The following is a 24,073-nucleotide window of genomic DNA, read 5'->3' as shown; positions in this document are numbered from 1 at the left end:
AGGACATTATTTTATGTATTAACTATCTGAGAAGTCCAAGTGAGTCTTACGAATTCTATGTACTGTGTTTGTTTTTAAGTGGTTTGTGTGAAAGGTGAAATAATGAGAACAATTTCCTACAATCTTTTCTGGAATCCCTCAAATTTCTGCTGACACCTTCATTAATAATGTGCAAGGAAAGGCTATTGCTAAATCTTAATTTAAACCTCTCACTATGTTCTCTTTCTGTTTCATTTCCTTCCCCTGTTAGCTACCAGGATGTTTGTATGTAAATACTTTTCCTGCCTGACTCAGAGTTAGAGGCCAGTGCTCAGACCAGTGTCTCTTTTTCCAGAGAGGCGAATTCAGGCCTCTTGGTTCATCTAGAAATATGTAGTAAGAGAGGCTGCACATCTCTGGCACCTTACTCCATCTGATTTGAAAACTTGTCAGGTTTCACATTTCATAGGGCCTTAGTGATATGTATTACACAAATAGTCAGACTAAAAGATCATGAAAGTGCCATATGCCCTTCAAAAATAAAATAATTCTAACCAGGTGAAAAATAAATCAAGAATCACCCCCAAATCTTGTTCATTTATCAGATGAAAAATGAGTGGCTGGCATTTTTCAGCTGATGTGGTTGATATGACCCCTTTTATAGTCAGTAAAGCCAGATAATACTGGTAGTTCTGCTTTCACCATACTAAGTTTTAGAAGATTTCCTTTTCTCTATTCTTCTCCATCCCCCTGTCTAATCCAAAAGCATCTGAATTTTGCTCATTTTAATGTTATGAATACTGGATTGTGATGTTACCAAAGAAATTGGGAGGATATGGAGGTAAACTCTCCTCTACACGGAAGAACGTTTGATCTGTACAGAAGTACATCAGCAAAGCAACTTTTGGAAAGGTCGTGCAGGGAGCCAGCAGGACAGCACAGTGTAACGGGTGTTTGGCTTTGGACACTGAATAATTTCATTTGCTCTGAATATTGTCTCCGCACTGCTGGTTTTGTTCAGAGGCAAAATTCCACTCCAGCCAGGCACCTTGCAGTAAAGGTGGCCACGAGGCATTTTAAGTATTACTTTATTCAACCAAATTGTCAAGCAAGTCCTTCCTTGGCTTTGTTGATAAACTGAGCTGGTAACTCCTACAAAAGCCAGGGTTAACAGTTTGCTTATTTCAGAGGGAACTGGATCATACTCCTTTTTTGCACGAGCTTAAGGAAGAAATGCATGAAGAGGTACTACTTAATGTGAACTGAGTATCTGTTGGGAACTGAGTCCAGTAGATACTAAGACCTTAACAGGATAAATACCACCAGCAGAACTGCACATTGTAATTGATCCTTGAAACATAAGTGAGTGAATGGATTCCCATACAATTCCTCCATGAAATCTTTGATATCAGAACGTGCCTGGAGAGGCAGTATGTTTTATTAATTTCCTTATAAAGTTTTGGTTTAGCATCTTATGTTGCATTTGGAAAGAGAAATTATGAAACTAAACCAGAAAAATCACTGGTGACTGTTAAAATGAATGATATAATTAATAATGATATGTCCTCTGTCCAGTCTGGTTTTAATTTTGCTTCCAAACCAAAAATCCTATGAATCTTGTTTTCATGGAAGGAAGCAGATGCCTGAACAATTTACAACAGATGCAAGGTTAATGTAGAGGCACCAATACTAGTGTCAGTGGTCACTGCCAATATGAAATCTTAGTCTTTTTTTTAAAAAAAAAAAAAAAAGGGTGCTGACTCTCCTTAGTGTCTATGGTTTTCTAATCACATTTTTGTATTTTCCTTAAAGTTTCTTCTAACCCCAACAGCAGAAATGTCTGAACTGTCGGAATACCATAAAACTGTTACATCACTTATCATGGATCAGAACTAGAAGAGGAGGGGAAAAAAATATCTTTTACGTTTTTTCGAGTGCTCTTTCTAATAACTCTTAAAAAGACAGTGTAAAAGAGGTATAACACTTGAAATCAACTTTGTCTCTTTAGGGAAGTTAAAGCCAGAAGAGTACAAAAAATGAGGAACCACTTACATAAGTCATAATTTCATTTATGCTTGCTCTGCTTTTTCTAATTCCATTTTGAGGACAAAGAAAACTTGGTTTTCTGCTAGTTGATATTAATTTTGTGTTCTTTTGTTTTATTGCTATAGCAGCAGTAACATCAGCACCTTTATTTAAAGAGCAATACTTCTGAACTAACAAAATCCAGGGGTAGAACTTACACCTTTGAATTACTCTGTGTGGCATTATGTGGACTTGCCTTTTCTCTCTGACTTCCGAGACTGGTTTGTGATGAAGCAGAGAGGATGGGTCTGGTTGCTGGGACGCAGATATTACTGTCATTACCCATGTTCCACCCTCTAGATGGTTCCATAAGTCACACAGAGGGACTTTTGTGGTTTCCTTTTTAGTGGAAGTTGTTGACTTCATTACAGTGTGATGTTATTTCCATTGCACCAGTTAATGTTTTCCCTTACCATTCCATCTTGCCTCTGTGACATACTGTGGAGTCTTCTCCCTCAACACTTAGCTGTTGGTCTGCCTGGGTGATTGGTACTTTGTTGTTCTGTGAGCATGCAGAAACAGCAAACAAAACAAACCATCCTCTCTTGTACCTGCACTGTTCCCTGCCCCTGGGAATACTTGTTATTCTAACATAAGTGTATAAATCTGTGCCAAGATGAGATTTTTTTGGCGGGTGGGGTCATTAAAGCCATGGTTTATTCTAGCACAGACAAAGATGTTTTCCGACCTTGCGTGTTTAAGCTAGCATTTAAAAATATTTTTTCTGATTTTTTGTGAGAATGCTAAACTTTTAATATTCGCCTAGTTTCTAGGAAGCTTCTGCTTTGCACTTAAAGGCTAGTTAAATGCCAAGCTGCCTTTTGCTGTAGAAGCAGTAAACACGGAGGTGCTGTGCTCGTCTCCACTGTAACGGATGTGTTTTCTCTTGCTGACTCACCAGCAGACACAGTCTTTGTATATTCACAAAGAACTCATGAAGAGGACTTTAGGGACACCCACGTGTGCCGTTGAGGCTAGGGAATATGTTGTAAGTCCGTGTATGGTGTGATCAGCCCATACCGTTGTTACACAGTCGCTAACCCCACTTACAACGCCGTTAGAGTGTGCTGTGGAAATGTGCTTTGTAAAAGATAAAAGGAAAATTTGGTGGGATGCAAGTTGCAGCTTACGGTGTTATGTGCAGGAAAGACATGTCTGCTAGTCCTGGAAATGCTGAAATTGGCACAATTAAAGTAGTTGGACCTGTGAAATTCAGAGTAAGTACAGGTTCCGTGCATTTATTCTGAAATAAATTCAGTTCCATGCATTTATTCAAAAATATTTGATGACTGCAGTCTTGAGCATCATGAGCCAACCCCTGATTTGCAGCAGTGTAATGCCACATTCTGTGCCTTCACTGTGGAGCACTCCCTAGAGCTTCCTGATGCTTTCCTGAACTCTCTGTAATGATGATTGTTCATGGAATCAAGATACATTACCTCTAAATCTGATACTTGGATAAAGCAGAGTATGGGGAGATTGTACAGGACCACTAAGAAAGAAAATTACCTCTTGGTTGTATGGAAGGCCAGTGATTTGTTTCAACCCTGTTTTCTGTAAGTGAGGTTAGTGTCCGTGACTGTCCAATAACACATGGACTTGCTGGCTTTCACGCTCTCTCATGTGTTATTGAAGCTTGTGGCTCTTAGGCTCTTCATTTTTTTTCCCTGCAAGACTAAGCTAGACTTGTCTTAAATGGACAGCTTGAAACAGATCTGCTCGTTTTGAAGAAACATACTTCATTTGATCATTTGGGGGAAAAATGACCCTGTTCTCCCAGGAGCTGTGAGCAAGTTTCTAGCTGTGAAAACCCAACAAAATGGACAAAAGTAGTTATTTAGTGTTTAATGCAGATTTGTTTTCAGTCTGCTTATATTTGTGTATAGAAACCAAATTGCTGTCATGTAAAATTATCAAAACATGTCAGAAATGGAAAACTGTGAATATGACTTATTTCAGCATTTCATTGTTTCCAGTCTTATGATCTGCTTTCTTATTTGTACTGGTTATAACAATCCCTGATGTATTATTTGGAAATGCTATTAATAAGTTCTCTATTTTTGTCATACTTAACAGCATAAGAATTTGGCATACAGTGTCTATAATCTCTTTCAAATTTGCTGAATTTACAGCAAAAGAATAGTCTTGACGCAGATGATTCTTCGCAGTAGTGTAGTGCCTTTAGAGTGAGTAGCGTTTAGAAACTAGCGCATGTAGCATACATTTGTGCCTTTTATAGAGTGCTTCATAGGTAAATATTTATTCTGCACCATGAGTCTTGTCTGTATATATGTACAAGGATCTCAATTTGTGCTGATCATGTCTATGCTAAAGTTCACAGGAGTGCTAAAGCAATTATGCAAACAAAAGCTGCCTATGCTGAATTTCTTCAGCAATATATTTTAGCTCATTCTTTCTCCTTCCTGTATGATTAGTCTCTCAAATGGATTGGGTTTGTTTGCCTTTTTTTTTAATGGCCTCTTAGCTGCGAGAGTGAATTTCTCCATTGCACTGTGATTATTATCATGTGTTTACTTCCTAATGGACTGAACTTCAGAGGGAAGTTTAACTGCTGTGTTGTCGCTGAATGCATCAGTTCAAATGGAATATTTCACCATTTATTACAAGGCCATGTATTTTCCTTGAACGGTTGGCGTGTATTACTGTACAAATTCTGATAACTAATGGTAATTGTTGTTTTTGAAAAATGTGTATTTCTTAAATCATGCTGTCAAAAACATCACCAGTGTGGAACCACCTTTATTTTAAATCCAATCCTAAAGAACTGTGCTTTTGCTAAAAATGGAGTGTCTGTTTGAGAGCACCTACCTGGGAGCTGTTGGTAGTAAAATAGCGGAGAACTCTGGAATGGAGAGAGGTTCCGAAGTACAGGTCATTGCATGGAGTGAGAGGAGGTTTCCAACTTTCATGTTTCAGCTGTCTTTAGCACCGAGGATGTGCATTTATGCACTTGGAAGTTTGTTGCGTAGTTTGAGCGTTTCACAACAGCCCCCAGAGCTGGTAGGACAGGCACAGCGCGGATTGCTGGAGGAGGCTGGCTGCAATTTTGTTTCTCCCTTTTAAAATCTGGTTTTGTATCTTGAACAGCAGCTAACTTGTGCTCCTTGGCACAGAACAGAAAAGCACTGTAGCACTGTTAGTCTCCCTATCTCTTGGAAAACCTTCTGAACTGCAGCTGTCATAACATCTTGCGACACTGGAAGAGGCTTTGGTAATTTTGGTGGTCGGCTGCCCGGGCACATTCATTCACCTGGCAGTTTCTGAGGCCCCCCAGCGCTGTTGAGAGCTGTATGTGCAAGTGATGCAGGGCAGAGGCAAGCCCTGCTGCTGGGTAGGCCCTTTAAGCAGACGCTTCTTTTTAGTCTGACTTTCCCAGAGTAACGAAAAGATAATGTTTTGGCTCTGTACCAGGAATGTGGTAACCTTTGAAGAATTAGATCATGTATATCGCTTAAGGAGCTTGAATAATGTCTTACCACGCTGTCATAGAATCAATTTGGTGTAAAGAGATTCTTCCCTCCACACCCCTTCCTTCTTGGTCCTGACCTTGTCTGACTGTATGACCAAAGTATGAGAATAAGCATTTATTTCTGAATTGTTCAAGAACATGAAATGACTTTACGTGACTGCCTGGACAGCACTGTACTCAATCAACAGGCATATTTCAGGGATGTTGTCTTCTGGACATAGGCCTGAGAGCTAGGAAGTCACCGGGGATGCCGTTGTGCTTTTTGCTGCTGGAGGCCAAGTGCCGTACCTCACCTCTTCAGAGAGTTTTGGCTAGGTGCTATCCCTGCTTCTCTGGAGTCCTTGCATAAAGTGGCTGATGCTCGTGACTGCATTTCAGCACATTTTTGATCTAAAGGGACTTTGCGTACATTTGCAAGTTCTGAGGTTTTTTCCACTTCAGAGATGTCGCTGTAATGAGAAAACCCACTGTTGTTGTTGTAGCGGCTGCAAATAGGGCAATCCAGGCCCGACTTTCACCTGCAGTGCTAAAGCACGTGTAGAGGTACAACACTTTTTTTTCCATTTCTGTTTCTGGCAAGGAAATGGCAGCTGAGTGATAACTCTGGCCCATCTTGTGAACTTTTGCACAGATTTGTTAGTGTTACCCATTTTGCCTTCCAACAGCAAGGGAATTATGTGTCATTTTATTGTAACATCAGTCTGAAAAAGTTCCTCTTCTACTGATGCACTGTTGTTTTTTTCTCTTTCTCCCCCCACCCTGTATCTCTCCAATTTTTACATGAAGCTTTCTCTCAAGCTGGTAAGCACATTTACAGCATGCCTGTCCTGTGTTTTAATCACAATTTTCTGTGTGTGTTTTAATGTGCACTGTGCCACATATGACATGACACTGAAATTAACTGTTAAATTTGTTTCTTCTTTGTGTTTGCTTTTTTTGATATTTATCAGATAACTCTGAATACACAGGTCTGGAGTCTAATAGAGGTGATCAGAATTCAGTCTTTCTAATAAGCTGCTAAAAAATTAACTCTAATATCTAGTTTAGTTTCCATTTTTACAATCTAGGGCTATGAAAATGTAGAAAACCAGTATCGAGTAATTCTGCTACTGTATAAGTATACATTAAAACATTTAAAGAAAAAAAAAAAGTCTCTGTGCTTGCTGGACCTTTTCCAGAGAGAAGTGCATGTCTTTTTGTGTAACATAGTTGCAAAGTTTGCTTTCCATGTCCAGTTATTACTGGAAATCTGCATCATTATCACCTACATTTTACAGCCCTATGTAGTCCTTCAGAATAACTAATAATGAAATTAAAGTTCTGTAAACCTTAACCAACAAGGTTAACTCAGTCTGATTTGAATTTGCAAATGGAGAGAGATACATATATATGAATCCTAAATTCTCTTGGATGCAGCTGGGAAAGTTTCTTGAACTACGGTAAGAAAATATATTACTGAGTTGGGAAGGGGTGAACATATTTGGGAAAGCAAATTGTGTGCTGAACTTCATACACAAGGTACTGTATTGTGTGAGATACTCCACACCTTGATATGCTCCTGACTGCTTGTCTACATTCCTTTGCCCTTCAAGAGTCTGGTCACAAGCAGAATGCGACTGTGTGCTGACCCACTCCGTGCCAGCGTGCAAGAGCTGCACTTGACTGATTGCAGTTTTGGAGAGCTTCAGAGCATCTGCAGTAGTGCCTTAGCTGCCTTTTCTTATTCCTCACCAGTTAGTGCCTTTAGGTGCTCTTTCCCCTACACATATCTTATTCTTGGGTATGTCACTGTAGACCTGCTCTGTTCATAGCAGCTTATTTGGAGGAAATGCGTAGGCCAGGAAAGCCACCTGATGTAACTCTGGAGGTTTTGGGTCCTGCTGCTACTCTGTCAACACAGTGACTTGCTTGGGCTCCATTAGCAGTATTGCTTCTCGCTGAAGACCTGTGGTAGCTCTGAGGAATGATGGAAGTGTCTAGCTCACTTGCAAACCTTGTTCTTTTGGTTGTTGCCAAGCCACTGTCCTGGTAGTACAACGCATTTATACCAGGGTTTTCCATTCGTTGTTTTTTCTGGTCACAGTGCTAGTGTATTGTGTAGCTGAGCTAAGCCTTTATGTAGGAATAAATCCTCCTAAAATAAATGGCTGACCTGGCCTTTCCCGAAGAATTGCACAAATTGGAAAGATGTACAGAGAGGCTGAGAGCCATGTGCACCTCAGGTGGAGGAAATCAGCTTGTTTGTAGTTTCCTCTCAGATTCTAGCTGTACAAGAGCCAGAACGGGCTGATAAACCTCATGCTCTCCCCATATGTAGCTTCAGCCCAGTAACTGGACCTAACACGGGCTCTTTTTTCACAGTCCTTCATCTTGGGATAATTTGCACCCTAAATCCCAGTATCTTTTTGCAGGGAAATCTAGTGAGCACTGGCTCTGCTGGTCCTACGATAGCCCATCAAAAGTAGGACAGATTTTTCCCCCACCTCACTGTTGAAGCATTTTTTAAAATGTAGGCAATGTTCACTACTTGAGAGATAGCCCAGGTGCGTTTTTGCCTGAGAGCATGAAATGTGCCCAGCATGTGTAAAATTGCTCCTTGACTTTTCCTTTTGGAGGAGAAACTGTAACTTCTGTTACGATGGGAAATTACTGAGCGTGGAATAAAGTCTGAGTGAGATCACCTCCTAGTCTCAGACATACATTTCTATGCAACACTAATGCTTTGGTCTGAAGCATTGTGAACAAAGATCCTGACTTTAGTCCAGCCTGGAGCTTTTGAATGAAGTTGAAGAAGCAAAAAGAAGATGCTTTTCCAAGTTTGACTACACCTACTGCATTCTCCTAACGTATCACTAGGGATATTTTCAAGCATATCTGTCTATTCTGGAGAAGAATGTTATACAGTGGTTCTTGTAACTGCTTTTTAATTTACAAAGCTACCTCCAGATGCTTTGCCTTAGAAAATATGTACAGCTTTAGTGTGTAGATTATCTGTAAAATACATTAAATCACTCCCATGTCTAATGTGATGTAGGAGTTATTATCAAACAAAATGTTATCATTAAAAAATGAATTGAAATAGATTTCCCCTGTACCATGCACAACACGTCATGTGAGCACTGCTAGGACTTCATGTGGTTAAAGTTGCAGAATCAGTGTAACTGGGTAGTTTCCTTCATTTGTCTTAAATTTGCTTTCTCATTGTGTCCTGAAACAGAATTTTAAGTGTATTATTAAACAGGTGATCAAGGCTTAACTAGACACATATGCCATCTTTTACTGAAAATCAATACAGCAGCAATTTCATTAGGCTTGCCTGTTCTGTCATTTTGAAATGGCCAGACCAGAGGAGATGATGACCTGTCTGTAGTTGTCCTCCATCCCTCTGACACCCACACACTTTCTTTCTAAACAGCTTGTTCTGCAGTCTCAGAAGAAAGAGCGCACTGTCTCAGAGCACATTCAGTGCAGAGTTGAAGGGGTCTAATGGGCAGCTTTTGTGGCAGAGTGTCCACTAAATCACACTCCTCTGAGAGAGAGATTTGGCATTTTAGTAAGACTAATGTCGCAACTTTGCTCACAAGCTTTCAGTAAGCTGACAGGCCATTGAATTTGGTTACTCGGCTTTGTGGTTTTACCCTTCTTTCTCCAATACCCTGGTATTCCCCTTTAGAAATGGGACACGGAGTGAGCAGAAACCAAACAAGACAAACCTGTACAAATTCAAGATTAGTAAGAGAATCTCATTCCTTTATGGTGCAACTAATTAGTATTGATGTGTATTCAGTGTAGTCCACCCAAACTATCCCCCTTGCCTTCTTGTGAGACAAACATAGGTGGGACTTTGAAGAAAATAGTATGGATGTGTTTTGTGTCATCTATCTGCTGTATCAAACTGAGGCAATCAAGAAGAGGCATAGCAGTTTGAAGGCAGAGAAGGGGCTTTCAAGCAGAATCACACAAAGGTAACCACTGTGGTCTTCAAATGTTTTCGTCGGTTATGATTTCAAACTGATTGATTCTATAGCTTTGATGGAACTCCTGATTCTTATGCTTGTGCAAGTGAGAGAGGAAAAATTGAGATACTTTGATGTGGAGTGTGGATCCTGGAAAGCATGCAGCATGTTTTTAAATTGCAGAATCCCGGAGGAAGCACTTCTGTTACCTTGTGTGTTCAGGAGAGCCCTGACATAAATTAACTGTATCGGACCAACACTCAGACTACACAGAGCAAGCCAGCGATTAATAGTGTACATGAGAAGAGCATCTGTGACACAGGAGTAAAAGTTAGCAACTGGTTTTATGGGGATGATGTCTGTAGCAAGAGTAGAAGGCAGGAAAGACCAGCTTTGCATGAGAATGGAACTGTTAAATAAAATCTGATGATAACTATGGATAGAAATAGTTCCTCAGGTTTGCCATTGAATTCTGGCATTCTTTAGTTGGTGATCTCCCATTAGCCATTTGGTACAGAAGTAGGATGTGGTCCTGGGATTATTTCTAAGGCATCCAGATTCTGAACCATTCAGGGACTGATAACTCTCAGTACAAATGAGAACAATGCTTCAGACCATTGTGATTTTACACAGATTTTTGTCAGCTGTTTTCAAAATGCCATACTGAAGGATTCTTTCAGGCTCTGATTTATTTTTTTTTTTCCTACCCCCCACCCTGTTTCATTCCACTCTGTGCAGGGAGCAGGGCCAGAGGACTTCAGCAATCTCCCACCTGAGCAAAGAAGAAAGAAACTTCAGCAAAAAGTCGATGAACTAAACAAAGACATTCAGAAGGAGATGGATCAAAGGTATGTGAAACCTCTCCAATGAAAAATGGAATAAGTAGTCTCATATAGAACAGAAACAACTAGATATAAGAAAGAACAAAGTTCTAGGTTTGTTTAATCTGCTGTTCCAAGAAAAGAAGAACCAGAGTTTACATATGGCTAGAAACACCTGAGAGATGCAAGGCTCTCCACAACTCAGATTCTGAAATCAGTTATTTAATTTTGGCTGATGTAGATCAGAGCTGGGGCAAAAGCTGGCTTTCTGTTTATTCCATTCTCCCACCTCAGTGTAATGCATATCCTGCCTTTGGAATTGTGAGAAGAGAAGATGCTAGTGTAAGGATGGGAATGAGATAAGTGTAGCAGTTGGAGGCAGTTTTTCCTTCATTCTGGAGCTGCTTGCTCGGGCTTTCGCAGGGGAGCAGCGGTTTAATTGTGAGCCAGACAGAGTTTACTGTTGGATACACTGACTTTGTTTCTTGATGTGAGCAGTTGCTGAGGGTGTTTTTTATGGCAGAACAGGATGTAAATACAGCCTTGGTCAAAGGTACAGTCATAGACCTCTCAGCACTAAGCAGGGCGCCTATTACTCTATAATGGGCACGGGTAGATCCCAAGGAGAGAGCTATTATGAGCACAGTAACATCAAAAGTGCCGATTGATTGGTGTGTATCTTAAGCCTCTCTGATCTCTAGCTTACATTTCCTGGAAGCAGAAAGATAATGACCCCTGTGCTTTTGTGGATACTTTTTCTACAAGGCTGCATTTATCATTCTGGTTGAAAATAAGTCTATTTTAGTTACACACTTTTTATTGATTCTGGCAGCCTGTATTTGTTGCTTTTGTGTTTGTTCACATTCTGCAGTTGCATTAAAGATTCAGCATGTTATGTTTGCAAGAGACACTTCTTCCCTGAATGATTGTAAGACTTAGCCTCTCCAGTACTAGTCTGTCCCTAAATACTGCTTTGCGTTTGTACAGATGTGCCTATTTTTTCTGCTAGCTTGCTTTGAAGAACCTGTTTATTTTGTGTAGTAACCCAAACTTTCTTTTTCATGTTTTATATAATGAATAAGAAAAGAAAACTGCATGTGGTTAAATGATCTATTATTGCTTTGGCTTTTTCCACTGTGGTAACTTAACGTTTGTACAGATTTTCCTTTCTGCTCTGTATTGATTCTGAGGTAACCCAATGTTAAAATTGGACACGAAATCAGAGCAGAATTAAGTTATTTTAAATAAAGATGGTATACAGTTGAGGAATTAGCACCAGCAGTTAAATAAGAGTTAAAAAAATAGTAATAATCATGACTCATATGTTTGCAATATTGCCCCTTAGGGCTTCAACCACAGAGCAGTCCCACTTCCTTGCCACCCACACTCTTTCCCATTTTCTATACACACAAAGCAAGGCAGGCACAGGATTGCAATTGTCAAGAGTTTGGTGGGAAACTCTAAAATATAAAGAGTGTTAACTTGAGTCGTGGGACTCGCATTAACCTTTCTCCCCCCAGCTAATGCCTAGAGAAAAACTGAATAGCTGTGCCAGTAATATAGGAAATCGGCTTGTAAGTCTGCCCTTCTCTAAGCTCTGAAATGCTCATCACCATGCACATAACTTTTTTTTCTGAAGTTCAGCCCCAGCTTGGCTCAGGTCAAAGGCAACACACTGCTGTCAGTGAGAGCTCCGCAGGCTTTCCTAAGGGAGCTCGTGAAGGCATGTACCACGTTAATCTTGGCCTTACGGTACCACATTCATCATAGCAGGCTTTAAAATTAACATCTCTGAAACCCTAGGCGCTTAGCATCTGGGCTGATATGAAACACAGCCCCCAGAAAGAGTCTAGTAAAAATGCTGTGTAACTTAACAGGATGCGGGGTCGCATTATGTGGCCTAAGGTCCATCTGTCTCTGCGCTGTGACAAATGCAAACCATCTGGATTTAGCTTCATTTTAAGCAGTGTGAAATAAGTATCTTAGAAATGATTTGGGTTGCAAAAGACAAACTGCAACAGGCAGGGTGAGAATTTCTGGTTAGCACTCCATTTTTATTATTAATACGTCCATGTCTAGCTCTTTGTCCCAGTTTCTCAACTGGATTTCAGCCCATGATGGATAATAATGACGCAACTGTTTGTCTGTGCCCCAAAAACTGTGATGATACTGATCTAGAAAGCTGAAGCTGTCATTTGTTGCAATGGTTGGGAGATTTTTGGTTTTTTTCCCCCAGGGTTAGCAAGTAGATAGTGTAGCACTAAATAAAAGTACGTGTCAGGCTAAAAGTCAATACCAAATTCCTCCTTTTGCCTTGCAAAAGGCCATTGTCCAAGAACTCAGTTGTTTTTCTGCTAGGATCCTTCAAGCGTGGCACATGGAGCTTGAATCATTTGGTCTAAATGTGTTGTGTGCTTGTACTGTCAGAGCACATCTCCTGTGGAGCCCCCCCCATCCACTGGTGGGGCTCCTCCTGCCAGCCTCGCTCACGTGAAGAGCCCTCAGCTGCCTGTGGACTGAGGAGCTGCTTTTAATGTAGGAGCTTGAAGAGCTTGGCTTGTGTACAATGTCTCTGTCATGTCACGTTGTAGGTAAAGGCATCGCTTTTTTCCATCTCTGACAGTGTAAATTCTCTTCTGGCAAGTGATCTTACTGTTATTTTTTAATGGCTGATTCTATACAGGGTGAAAGTCCCTGTCTGGATGTTCAGTTACCTTTGTAACAGATTAGACTTGAACCACAGAGTGAAGAAGAGGCAGTTTATTGCCCTTTTATTTGCCCCAATTTAGAGAAAGGCATTTGCCCCCAGCCACACTAACACTTACACGTTTTTTTTATGTTTCTTCTGTCTCTCAGAGATGCCTTAACGAAAATGAAAGATGTGTATATCAAGAACCCACAGATGGGAGATGCAGCAAGTGTGGACCACAGATTAGCAGAACTCGGACAGAACATTGAAAAGTTACGATTAGAAGTTCAGAAGTTTGAGGTATGGGAAGAGACGTTTCAGTAAAAAGTAGCTCAGCCTATGCTCAGTTCTAAGCAGATGCTTCATTGCTTTTCCAGATGTTTTGCTCCATTTGCTTATTCTGTATGGGTAAGTGCTCCTTAAGCACTTGCATTAATTGATATCTTTAGGCCTATTTGTGTAACATAAATGTGCACCATCTCTTGTGACTGTCAGCCACATTCTGCTGTTTCATTTGCCACAGAAAACAAATCGTGCCAAGTGGAGGATAAGAAAACGCAGTGCTCTCTGGACTGCCCAGGGGGGTTCAGATGCTTCTTTAATTAATTAATTAATTTGAGGCATCATGTTACAGATGTCTCTGGAAAATCAGAGGAACATAAATGTAAAGCACCGTTTATAGTCTTAATGCCAAGACAGAAGCTATCAGATGAAATATGTTTCAAGGAATAGTCTGCCATTAGCAGGAAGCTTCTTAGAGATATAAAATCTCAAGAGCATAAGGAGTATTTGGAACATATGAAGCCATTATAATTACATGAGAAGGATTATAGGGCTGAGAAAAGACTTCACTCTAAGTTATGCTAGGTACGTAAATAGACTCAGCCCCTTAGTTGTAGATGTTCCTTACCGTTGTTGGCTTTACTATCCATTGCTTTCTTATCCATTTGAAAATCACTGGGTCTTTCCTTCTGCCCAGCTTTAGTCCTCTTGCGCTCAGCAGACACTGAGGTTGCTGTTTCTGGTGTTACTGAGACTACTGTAAGCTGCCACACGTCTCTTTACTTCATTGTGACTAGTGCAGCAGCATTTCCCAACAGCTGTTAACTGCTTCTCTTGGGTCACAGTGTTTTCATCACCCAGTGTCAAAAAAGAATTGAGTTTTCAGTAAGTGTGGTTTTTGGCAAGACTGATAGATTTAATACACATTTAAAGTACCAAATCTATTTCCCCTGACAACTGCAAGCCAAAGGAAAATTTAAATACGCTTACAAACTGCTTTTTAGTTCCATAGTCTGAATGTCAGATATGATACAGCGAAGTAAAAGCAACAGATATCCCCTCGCACGCCGAAGCACGAGCGATGTGTGACGCTGCTTTCCTTGCAGGGCTGGCTGGCCGAGGTGGAGGGCCGGTTGCCCCTGCGGACTGACCAGGCCCGGCGGCAGAGCGGGCTGTACGAAGCCCAGAACACCGCGGCAGTGAACAGCTGCGCACAGGACCGGGAGAGGTACAGTATCTGTACAGAGCTGCCCCGTTCAGACTGGGAGTTGGACCCGCTTTCCTTAGCTCGTTAACTGGGGAAACTGTAGCTCTGCAGCGTTCAGAAACTTACTCTGTAACCAGACCAAAAACAGGGACTCCATGAAGTGCCTGATTTTAGCACATAGAAGATCCCAACTTTGAGCCACTTTTCTGAATATGAAGAAATGTGTCATAACCCCTACACTCACTGCTGTGAAGGTGAGTGAGGTAGGTGTGGTTTTTACAGCTTTTAACAAGAAAAATACCTGGTCTCACCCATCGTGTTGTGACAGCTGCTAGTGTACCAGCCGGTTCTGAGCATGCTTTGGAATTGCTGGGCTGCCCCATCTCCAGCTGCTCACCTTGCCTTAAGTGTCTGGTAACCCAGGCATTCTCTTCGCTCCGGAGACTGGTTGCTATAGTTGCTCTGTATTTTCCTCTCTTGAGCAGCCCAGATGGCAGTTACACAGAAGAGCAAAGTCAGGAGACTGAGATGAAAGTACCTGCAACGGATTTTGACGATGAATTTGATGATGAAGAACCACTACCCACCATAGGAACATGTAAAGCGCTCTATACATTTGAAGGTATCACTAAAATTTACTCTCATTTCACTTACTGTTTTCTTTAGTTCATATGCCAAGTGCGGAAACCTTCATTTCACCCCTGCAGTGCATAAATAGACAAAGAAAGTGCGAGTGAGGCTCTGCCATGGTTCTGGTTTGTAGAGAGGCACTAAGACAGTGATTTGTCTCCTGTTACACAGGGACTCTACAAGAAAGAACCAAAACTCTGATGTCAAGATCACATTCATCTGGTTCCTTGTGTACACACTGTTGTCTCTGGAATCACGTGCTTTTGTTCTTGCTGCAAGTGATGCAGTGAAGGTTGCGGAGTTTGCCCTGAGCAGCCCCCGCTGTATCTGTGGTTCCCATGGTGCAGGGCAGCCTATAAACTCTTGTGTTACTGTGTCTTTCAGGTCAGAATGAAGGAACAATTTCTGTAGCAGAAGGAGAAATGCTCTATGTAATAGAAGAAGACAAAGGTGATGGGTGGACACGAATCCGAAGGAATGAAGATGAGGAGGGCTATGTCCCTACGTCGTATGTTGAAGTCTATTTGGACAAAAATGCCAAAGGTGCTATGACTTATATTTAATACTATTATTATTACTTTATTTGCTTTCACAGAGATACCCAACCCTGAAACTGCTCTGTGTTGCAGATAGAGCCTTTTAAAAGCCTGTACAATGCCACAAAGTGCATTATTTTGTACATGGACTAATACGGCTTGCTGTACTGCAAAACGTGCTTTTTCTTGATCAGAGAAGGATAGTGTGGTAGCCTGTAACACCCGAGGGGAAATGCAGCCTTTCCTAGACAGTGCTTGTTCAACTGTCGCTGCCATTGCACACCCGACTTAGTGCAGGAAGCACAAAGCCATTTGGGATAATACGGGCTCTCCTCAGATATCCAGGTGGCAGCTCAGACATACTCACAAGCCAGCTGTTGGTCCCAAACTGGTTCAGTGGGATGTTACATAGGAAATATTTAGACTGCTGTTTTGTGTCTCAGTGTGGTAGCTTTTCAGAGCCTAATGTGTTCTGTGGACCTTTTGGGTTGAAACCTGGTCATCATTTAGTTAGTGTGTTTGGAAGGGGAAGGAGAGATCTTCCCAAAACCTGTCTCCACAGCACACTGTGGTCCTTGATAGAGCGGTAAAACATTGACATTAAGAAAGATCCTTTAATCTTTCCCACCTTGATACATTTCAGAAAATGGTCTTCTGGGTGTATTTGCTGTTTCAGATGAAATACAGTTATTTCAGATGACCGTGACCAATGGTTTAATCTTTCACTCACGATCAAGGGAGACATTCGGAGTTTAGACTCCACAATCTTCTGTTTCTTTGCTGCTTTATAACTCGCCGCAGATAGGTGTATTGTGGAAGCAAGCAGTGCTGCAGGGGAACCCTGGCTACAATATTTGCTAGCTCCATGAACACCTGGTAATGTAATACACCGAGAAATCAAAACATTTGAGTCCTGTTTCAAATCAGGATGTGTTTGAAGTCCACTGTTAAATAATTTGTGTTTTTTCAGTCACTTAATCCTTCAGATTATTGTTGTGTTTCCTAGACCTTAAAGTTCTTGGTGTGAAACAAGCTGCCTCATCCAAATCAGAAGAAAAACTTGAACCATTCTCATTGGGATTTATGGACAGTAGGAAGAGAGGAGTAGGACTGTCTCTGTGAACAAACACTATAACTTGATCAGTTCACTGTCTCAGATTCAGTCTTGTCTGCTGCAGATGAAAGTCTGGGGTCTTGTTTTATTTTGTCATAATACAGTAGTTTTATGTTTGGCAATTATAGGGTCAGTTGAGATGCAAAACTGTCAGTTTTTATTAACCTTTGAAAGAGGAACGTGGATGGTACATTCTCCTTCCTGTTCAGAACAAGTCAGAAGGCACAGAACGGGAGATCCCATCTCTTATCCCCGTGTTCGCTCCTATGGAGATTGACTCTTTGGTGTGCAGAGTAATTGAAAGCAACGTTATTACTCTGCTGGAAAATTTGTTGTTCAGCAGTGCAGGCTGCTTGAAACAGCTAAGCTAGTGTGGCATCTAAGTCAGTCTTGAGTAACAAGCACAGCTCTCCTGCCCTCAGATAGGCAGCGTGGTTCACATCAGTGGAACGTGACAGCAGGTCACCTCTTTAGGAGCAGAGCAGCAGGTTGGATGGGCAGTGAAACAAAGTGTATCTCCGGGTGGGATGAGAAACCCCGACACAGTCCTGCTGTCTGAACTAGCAAGTGTTTGTCTCTCTTCTGGAGAGCCTGTTGCAGGAGTGTTGCAATACCAGCCACAAAATAGTATTAATATGTTAATGGTATTATGGAAGTTATAGGATGATGCTGAATGACCGTAAAAATGCAGTGCGTGCTGCTGGGAGTGAAGGCTGACTCAGTTGCAGCCACTTCTGTAGCAACGATGGAGGTTTTTCAGATCGTTTAAGTTTTCCATTAATTTTGCTGGACTTCAGGAACAAAATCAAATGTATCTGTGAATATCTAATATAAAGGAACTGTAATATTTACCTCTTTTATTTCTCAATTCTCTAGTTAAAAGCTAAAAGAACTTCCCATAAAATGTCACAGTAGCAGTATAGAGACTTGGGGGAAGTGCTACTGTGTTTAAAAGATAAATTTTGTTGCAAGCTGCAGGTTTCTCATTTGATTTTTAATACGTTAGTAGAAGTGACTTCATTCAGTCCTTGAAACTGAAGCTATGACGTTCCTAAAAATGACACTGCCAATACTAAAGCATTTACAGACTTCAGTTCTTTCCTCTTTTTGGAAAGAAGCTTGAGCAGCTGGTACCTCTAAAGGTTAGTTGTGTGAAGGGTGGGAGCATTCACACCAGCTCTGAGTACACCTGTGGCTCTTCTAGCCAGCAGAATCACCTCTGGCTTGGGCGTACCTGCCTGACCACGTGCCAGGGTCTGAGCTGGAGGCAGCTCTGCCTCAGAAATGCCACTGCTCAATGCTTTGTGAAAAGCCGCTTGGCAGCTGCCGAGCTTTTCTCAGTCAGCTGAAGCCTGTGTTGTCCGGGCTCTGCTGCCGAACCTGAGAGGAATAGGACAGGTAAGTCGTGTGCTGCAGTCGCCCCCCTGACCGCAGTCTTCACGGGAGCCAGGCTAGGTCTGCGTCCTCCTGCAAATACCTGTGCGAGGGCTCTTTGTAGAGTTTACAGTGGTGCCTCCGGTCAGAGGGTGTTAGCAAAGCCCTATCACAAAAAAGAACAATAATGTCTATCTTGTTTTGCCTTTTTTTTTTTTTCCAGATGTTTACAAATCACTTCAGAAAATCTCTGAGTAGGTTTGCATAGGCCTGTTCACCTTTTATTCTACTGGTTTGCTGCTACGGTTGTTTTAAGAGCTCTATTTCAGAAGGTTTTCTTTAGAAGAGATGAATGCACATATCATATCTCCAGCAATGAAAGACTCTGTTAGGTACCGTTCACTCAGCTGATGCATGTATAAGTTCACCTCTTGACATTTAAATGTGCATCACTGCCTATGAAAGTGCTGGCCCGACTGTATCAATTTAGTTGTACATGTTGTTGTCCTTCCTATTCAAAATGAGAGCCACACAGTTCCTTCTCGTTGTGATGCACGCAGGAAACTATGATGAAAGCTAAAAACCCATGCAGACTAAGAATTGGATCTACTGGATGTAAACTCACGTTTTGGGGCTTATGCCAGCCTCTAACTGCTAGGGGAGGAGGAAGAAAACTCTGCGCACACATGGGTGCAACTTCTTGCAGGGCCTTTCTGCACCTGTCGGGTGTCTGGTGCTGACAACAGGCCAATACAGGAACTAGTTGGGCCTTTTGCTCAAGACTGACCATACTGTGTTACTGAATATGGTACCTCATAATCTCCTTGGGAACAAAACCATCTTTCACTGAAATTGTGAAATACCGTGATACACAAAAGAACTTGCATGAAGTAACCAGCTTTATATAAGCTCTTCATTGCACCCAACAGAAGTGCCACGTTCACTTCGCCCAGAAAGACTGGCTGTTTGGGTGGCACGCAAGTAAAAGATGCTCTTTTGTGAAGTTAAACTTCCTGATAAAAAATTTTGGAGCCGTGGGCTGATGAGCGTTTCAGCTCCTTTGCCACTGTGGGTCTGTTCCTCCTCACCTCCAATTATATAAATAAATCTCTATAGACAGCTCTGTGATTCTCCGTGTTGCAGCTCTGCTGTTCGTTTGCTGTAACCATTACGCAGAGCCTTGACTTATATAAGTAATTAGGTAAAAGTTAACCATGCTGATGCACTTTTTATCTAGGATATATCTGATTATTTAATGCTTGCCAAATTATTTAGGAAACGGTAATTATAAACTGGACTGTGGCTTTTTTAAATCCTCTTGTTAAATACTTGCCCTTAGTTCTCCCAGTATAAAAAAAAAATGTATATAACATAACTTAAAAACTAAAGTTACTTGAATTTGAATTGTTTTTATCCTTTTATATATGTATAAATATAAATGGTTTTATAGGCTGTTCTTCTGCTTAACCTAGCTGTTGTTTTCATAACTATTCAGTCCCTCTTATGTGGATAAGTATTTTGGTTACTCAACTGCCTGCATCTGGTTGGACTTGCATAGAAGGTTTTGTTTTGTGTTAAGATTTGTTTATCTGGCCAGTGTGGTGGTTTCATTTCTATTCTTGTTTTTTAAAGAATCATCATCTGTCAGGAATCTCTTTATAGCTTGATGTACCATGGTGTCTTCTTCTAATAAACATTATATTTTCTCATTCCTGTGAGGTTTTTTTTTTATTTTAATGGCAATTCATTTAAGTTTAACTTTACTAAGGGAAAGCAAATGGCCCAGAGCTGCCTTTCACCTGCTTCCCACACTGAGTACAAATGCAATTCCTTTTCAGGAAAAATACTTTGTTGTGGCTCTGTGAAAACTTTTTTTTGTGCTGTCATTTGGGGTTTTTTCTTTTATGGAAGTGGGTGCAAAGGAGATCAGAAGGTTCCCCTGCTCTCGAATGCGAGGGAAGCTCCCTTGGATACAGCAGTCTCTTTGGCCAAATCACACTTCTGGATTGTAGCTTCACTTGGCCACAGAGAAAACTTTCCCTCAGCCAGACGTCTGTGGGTACAGGAATGTGACAAAGGGCGGGTTTAGAGGCTAAGACTGCTTTCGCTTGCCCGTTTATTTCTGGACTTCCCTTAAGCATGAAAGGTCTTTGCAGCCTGTGCTGGAAAGGATAGCTAGTCTGGATTCATCTGCAAAACTTTGTGTTGTAGCTTCCTGTTGTTATTCTTCAGTATCGTTCGTGGTCTCTGGAGCTGTCACTTGAGCAGATACAGTGCTCCATTGCAGGCTGAAAACCAAACAGCCATTTGTTTCCTCTGATGCACTAAAAGTGCTGGCAGGGTCCCGCTCCCGAGGTGTCCATCCTCCTCCCAGAGGAGAGCCCGGTCCCAGTGATGCTCATCCCCAGGCTGGCGGGGAGGGCTGAGGGTGAAGGATCACTGTTGGGGTGCTGCAGTGCATGCCCGAGTTCAGGAGCTTTCCTTAACCCCTTGTAGCCTGGTAGATGCTTGGATACTGTATTTCCTTTAACCTCCTGCAGGCAATGCTACTCTTAAGGGACCCCATTTTCCCCAGCCTCTTTCTAATCCAGTCTCTTTCTTTTTGTCTTTCTTATGTTTTAGATTCCTAAAGGTGTTTGTGCTGGTGCAAGAACCTCGGGGCGAGCTTGTCACAGAAGGAGAAACAAAATGGTCTGTTTACCCTGCAGGCAGTTAAAACACACCCATGGAAAGCCAGACTCCCAGTCTTGTCTGGAGTTCCCACTTGAAAAATTCAGACCTAAATTCCATCCCAGTATCATTCAGATGCTTGCTCTTTTTCATGGCATGCTACTTGTGGCTCAGATTAACTTATCAGCCTTTCCCACTCTTCTGCCAGCTTGGCACAGCCCCTTTGTGAAACATAACCTACACTTCCCCCCCCACCCCACCCCCCCAATTCCTCCCGACACCGGTCAAAGAACTGCTGGCTGTCCTTCGATGCAGAGGGTAACCAGAGAGTCCCAAGCATGTACTGCTCTATCTTCTGTCCTCCCTTGTCCCTCAGTCCATCTGAATGTACGCACTGGTCCATCAGCATTTCACACGGTGCCTTTAGTGCTAATCCCACAGGTAGTCTCATCGGATAGCTCGGAAGGGGGGGGCGTTCACGTGGAGACCCTCCCCGGGGAACAGTGTTACAGCAGCTGGACTGGGCTCTGAATTTGCAGATATTAAATTTGATCCACATGCATTATTCAATATTCTGCTTTCCCCAAAAGGTCGCTAATACTTGTCAGCCTTTATTTTTTTTTTAAATCTAGGCTGACGCTCATTCCAAGTATTAAATCCCTATGACCTTGCTGTTTCCTGAAAGCCTCCAAGCTCACGTATGTACGCTTGTTTTCCTGCTTGTTCTCTCTGCCCCCTCCTCTTTATCCCCCTCGTCTCTCCCTCCTCTTTCTCTCTCACACACACACAGACACACACAAAACAGAGACACTGGTATTTTGGTTTGAAGCCCCATTTTGCTCGTCACAAAGACTCCGTTTTGCTCTCGTTTCAGTCTGCATGCTCGCCCTGTTGCCTTGCCTGCGCCCACCTTCCCGAGGGTCACGTTATTTTGTGGCTCGTTGTTGTTAATCTCTTTGCGGTTTTCTTTTGTTGGTTTGTTTTTCAGCATTTCAGACCTGCCTTCTCCTTTTGCATGAACCTCTTGTGCGTTCTCATCAGTTAATGTGTTGAATAACAGAATTTTTTTTAGAAAAATAAAAGAGAAAAGAAAAAAAGAAACCACACTCTATTCCTTCTCCCACCTTGTTGTGGACTGGACCTCGACCCAGAAGCCAGACAGGAATTGTGACCATCCTGTTCTCACGTGGTTTTATTTGAAGCAGAAGTAGCGTGATAAGTGATGCTGCACTTTTATCATGCCATGCAGTGGGGAGGGAGCTAGAAGGTCTCCAAATACCACATGATCTGGACCTCAACTGCCTAGGAAAGGGCCAAGTGCTTTCTAGATTTCTATAACATAACTGTTGGTTTCCCCTGAATTTTTACCATTGCTAGGATTTTACAGTTCTCTTGTACACGTTTGAGCCCCATAAGAGTCAGTTGCTACTTAACAGCTCCTGAGGGCCTAATTTATTCATAGAACAACACATCATTTGGGGGAATCAACTTGCTCTTAGCGAGCTTCAGCATGTTTTGTAAAATCCCCAGAATTTGAGAAAACTGATACAGAAGCCACTAGGGCAGCGACCCTAAAATGAAACCTCTCAGGTTTAGTTTGCAGACAAACATGTGTTTCGCTGCCTGCTGTGCTTTTGTGCAGGGTCAGCGTGCAGAAATGTGTCCAAGAATCACTTACTCTCCATGCTGGGGATTGCCTAGGTCACCCCTGCTCAGGATGAAGTAATTTTTGAGTTGGGTTACATGTTGTGTTCATAACTCTGTCCCTTTCTCTCCATTCAAGATACCAACTTTTATTTTTAATAGCACAAAGTCGATCAGTCCTACAGTTAGTACTGTAGCTGTTGTATTACGGTGCTTAATATCTGCAAGCATCAACCAGCAAAAAGTTCTGTTTTTTAATCAAATTCAAGTGGTGCAGGAGCCTGCATCGAGCAGCAGGTGGTACCAACACTGAGGCCGTTCAGCTACAGTGTTAGCGGCGTCGGAAGGGTCCTAATCAATTAAATTACCATCCTTATCATTGCTGCTACTGTGGTCACTTAACTGTTCAGGTCCATGAGCCTCCGATAGCAGAATGTGATCCACACGGCTGGCACCTGGGCCTTTGTGCAAAGATTTGTGCAAAGGCTTTGTGGCATCTGTCTGTCAGGGGATCTAAATGGTTAAGCAGTTAACAGGTGTGCAAAAATATCTTCAAAATATTTTTAGCTGCAGTATTTTTATTCTCATGTCCAATGCACTGTTGAATCAGCAGCTAGAAGAACTCATTTTCACCTATTGTTGTGCCATCTATGTAAAAAATTAGATAAAAGTTTGCTTTTATATATTTAATCTAGGTGGACAGTATATTATTGTCAGCCTCTGTGGAACATTTGAACAATTGCAATGTCTGTGTTGCTAAATAGCGCTTTAGAAGGAGCATTAGCTTTAGCTGACTTGGTTTTCTTCAGAAGTTTTAATAAAAGACCATGTATGGAGTTTTTATAAACTTGGCAACTAGTTCCTGAAAGCCCAGATCTTAAAACTTACTGCAAGAAAAAAAACAGCGACAGTCACGTAGTGTAGCCTCCACACGTTTATTCCGCTGCCTTTATTCAGGGTAACGAATGAGTAATTTTGTAGAATTTACCTTTTGCAAAATCTGAAGGACTAAATATGTGACTGGTTTATAAAAACTCTGCTTGACTTTACTAATCTTGCCCAGAAGCGTGGACTGTACATCCTACAAAATCTCATTATCCCCAGCAAAAGTCTCTAATGCCCTTTCTTAACACCTGTAAATAGAGAAGAAACATATTTACTGATACTGAAAGTTGTGTTTAATGCTGAGTATTTTTCAGAAGTTCATTTAGTTTGATGCATATTGTTCTTTGTTTTATGTTTTCCTGCCTGAAGTGTCAAAAGACCTAAAAAAAAAAAAAAAAGCCAAATTCTATTTTAACATGATGACGTCGAGCACTTTTTTTATTTGTATATGTGTGTGTATGTGTGTTTGAGCACTGATCTCTAGATTTTGGTGGCATCTCCGTGTTGTGATTTCATTGCCCATGTAAAAGGTTCTGGTGTTGCCCATTCATTTCTGGAGACAGAATTCAACCAAATAAAGTGCTTCCATTTGAAAGCGAATATCGACCTTGTAACCGTGAAAGGAAAGTCATCCACATATTTAAATAAACATTTAATTCCAGAAATACAGTTTCGCTGGACCCTTTTGATCATCCAGAGAAGAAGAAAAAT

At 41.6% G+C, this 24,073-nt stretch overlaps 1 protein-coding gene across 36 annotated transcripts in view; it reads left to right on the top strand.

Annotated features, from left to right (window-relative positions):
- The window catches only part of FNBP1 (formin binding protein 1), a 102,778-nt gene extending 78,751 nt beyond the window's left edge, over nt 1-24,027 (top strand). For 5 of the 36 annotated variants that reach the window (XM_074846748.1, XM_074846742.1, XM_074846738.1 and 2 more), the window contains 9 exons: nt 2,966-3,052; nt 6,341-6,355; nt 6,505-6,540; nt 10,249-10,358; nt 13,188-13,320; nt 14,409-14,530; nt 14,992-15,131; nt 15,524-15,682; nt 18,387-19,872. In XM_074846748.1, the coding sequence (XP_074702849.1) occupies nt 2,966-3,052; nt 6,341-6,355; nt 6,505-6,540; nt 10,249-10,358; nt 13,188-13,320; nt 14,409-14,530; nt 14,992-15,131; nt 15,524-15,682; nt 18,387-18,421 (837 nt within the window). In that variant the 3' untranslated portion in view covers nt 18,422-19,872. The other 31 variants (XM_074846768.1, XM_074846760.1, XM_074846757.1 and 28 more) reach the window with 15 other exon arrangements.
- Nucleotides 24,028-24,073: the final 46 nt, after the last annotated feature.

The sequence above is a fragment of the Strix aluco genome, chromosome 20, assembly GCF_031877795.1.
Source record: "Strix aluco isolate bStrAlu1 chromosome 20, bStrAlu1.hap1, whole genome shotgun sequence".
NCBI lineage: Eukaryota > Metazoa > Chordata > Aves > Strigiformes > Strigidae > Strix > Strix aluco.
This window is presented reverse-complemented; position numbering and strand designations above follow the sequence as displayed.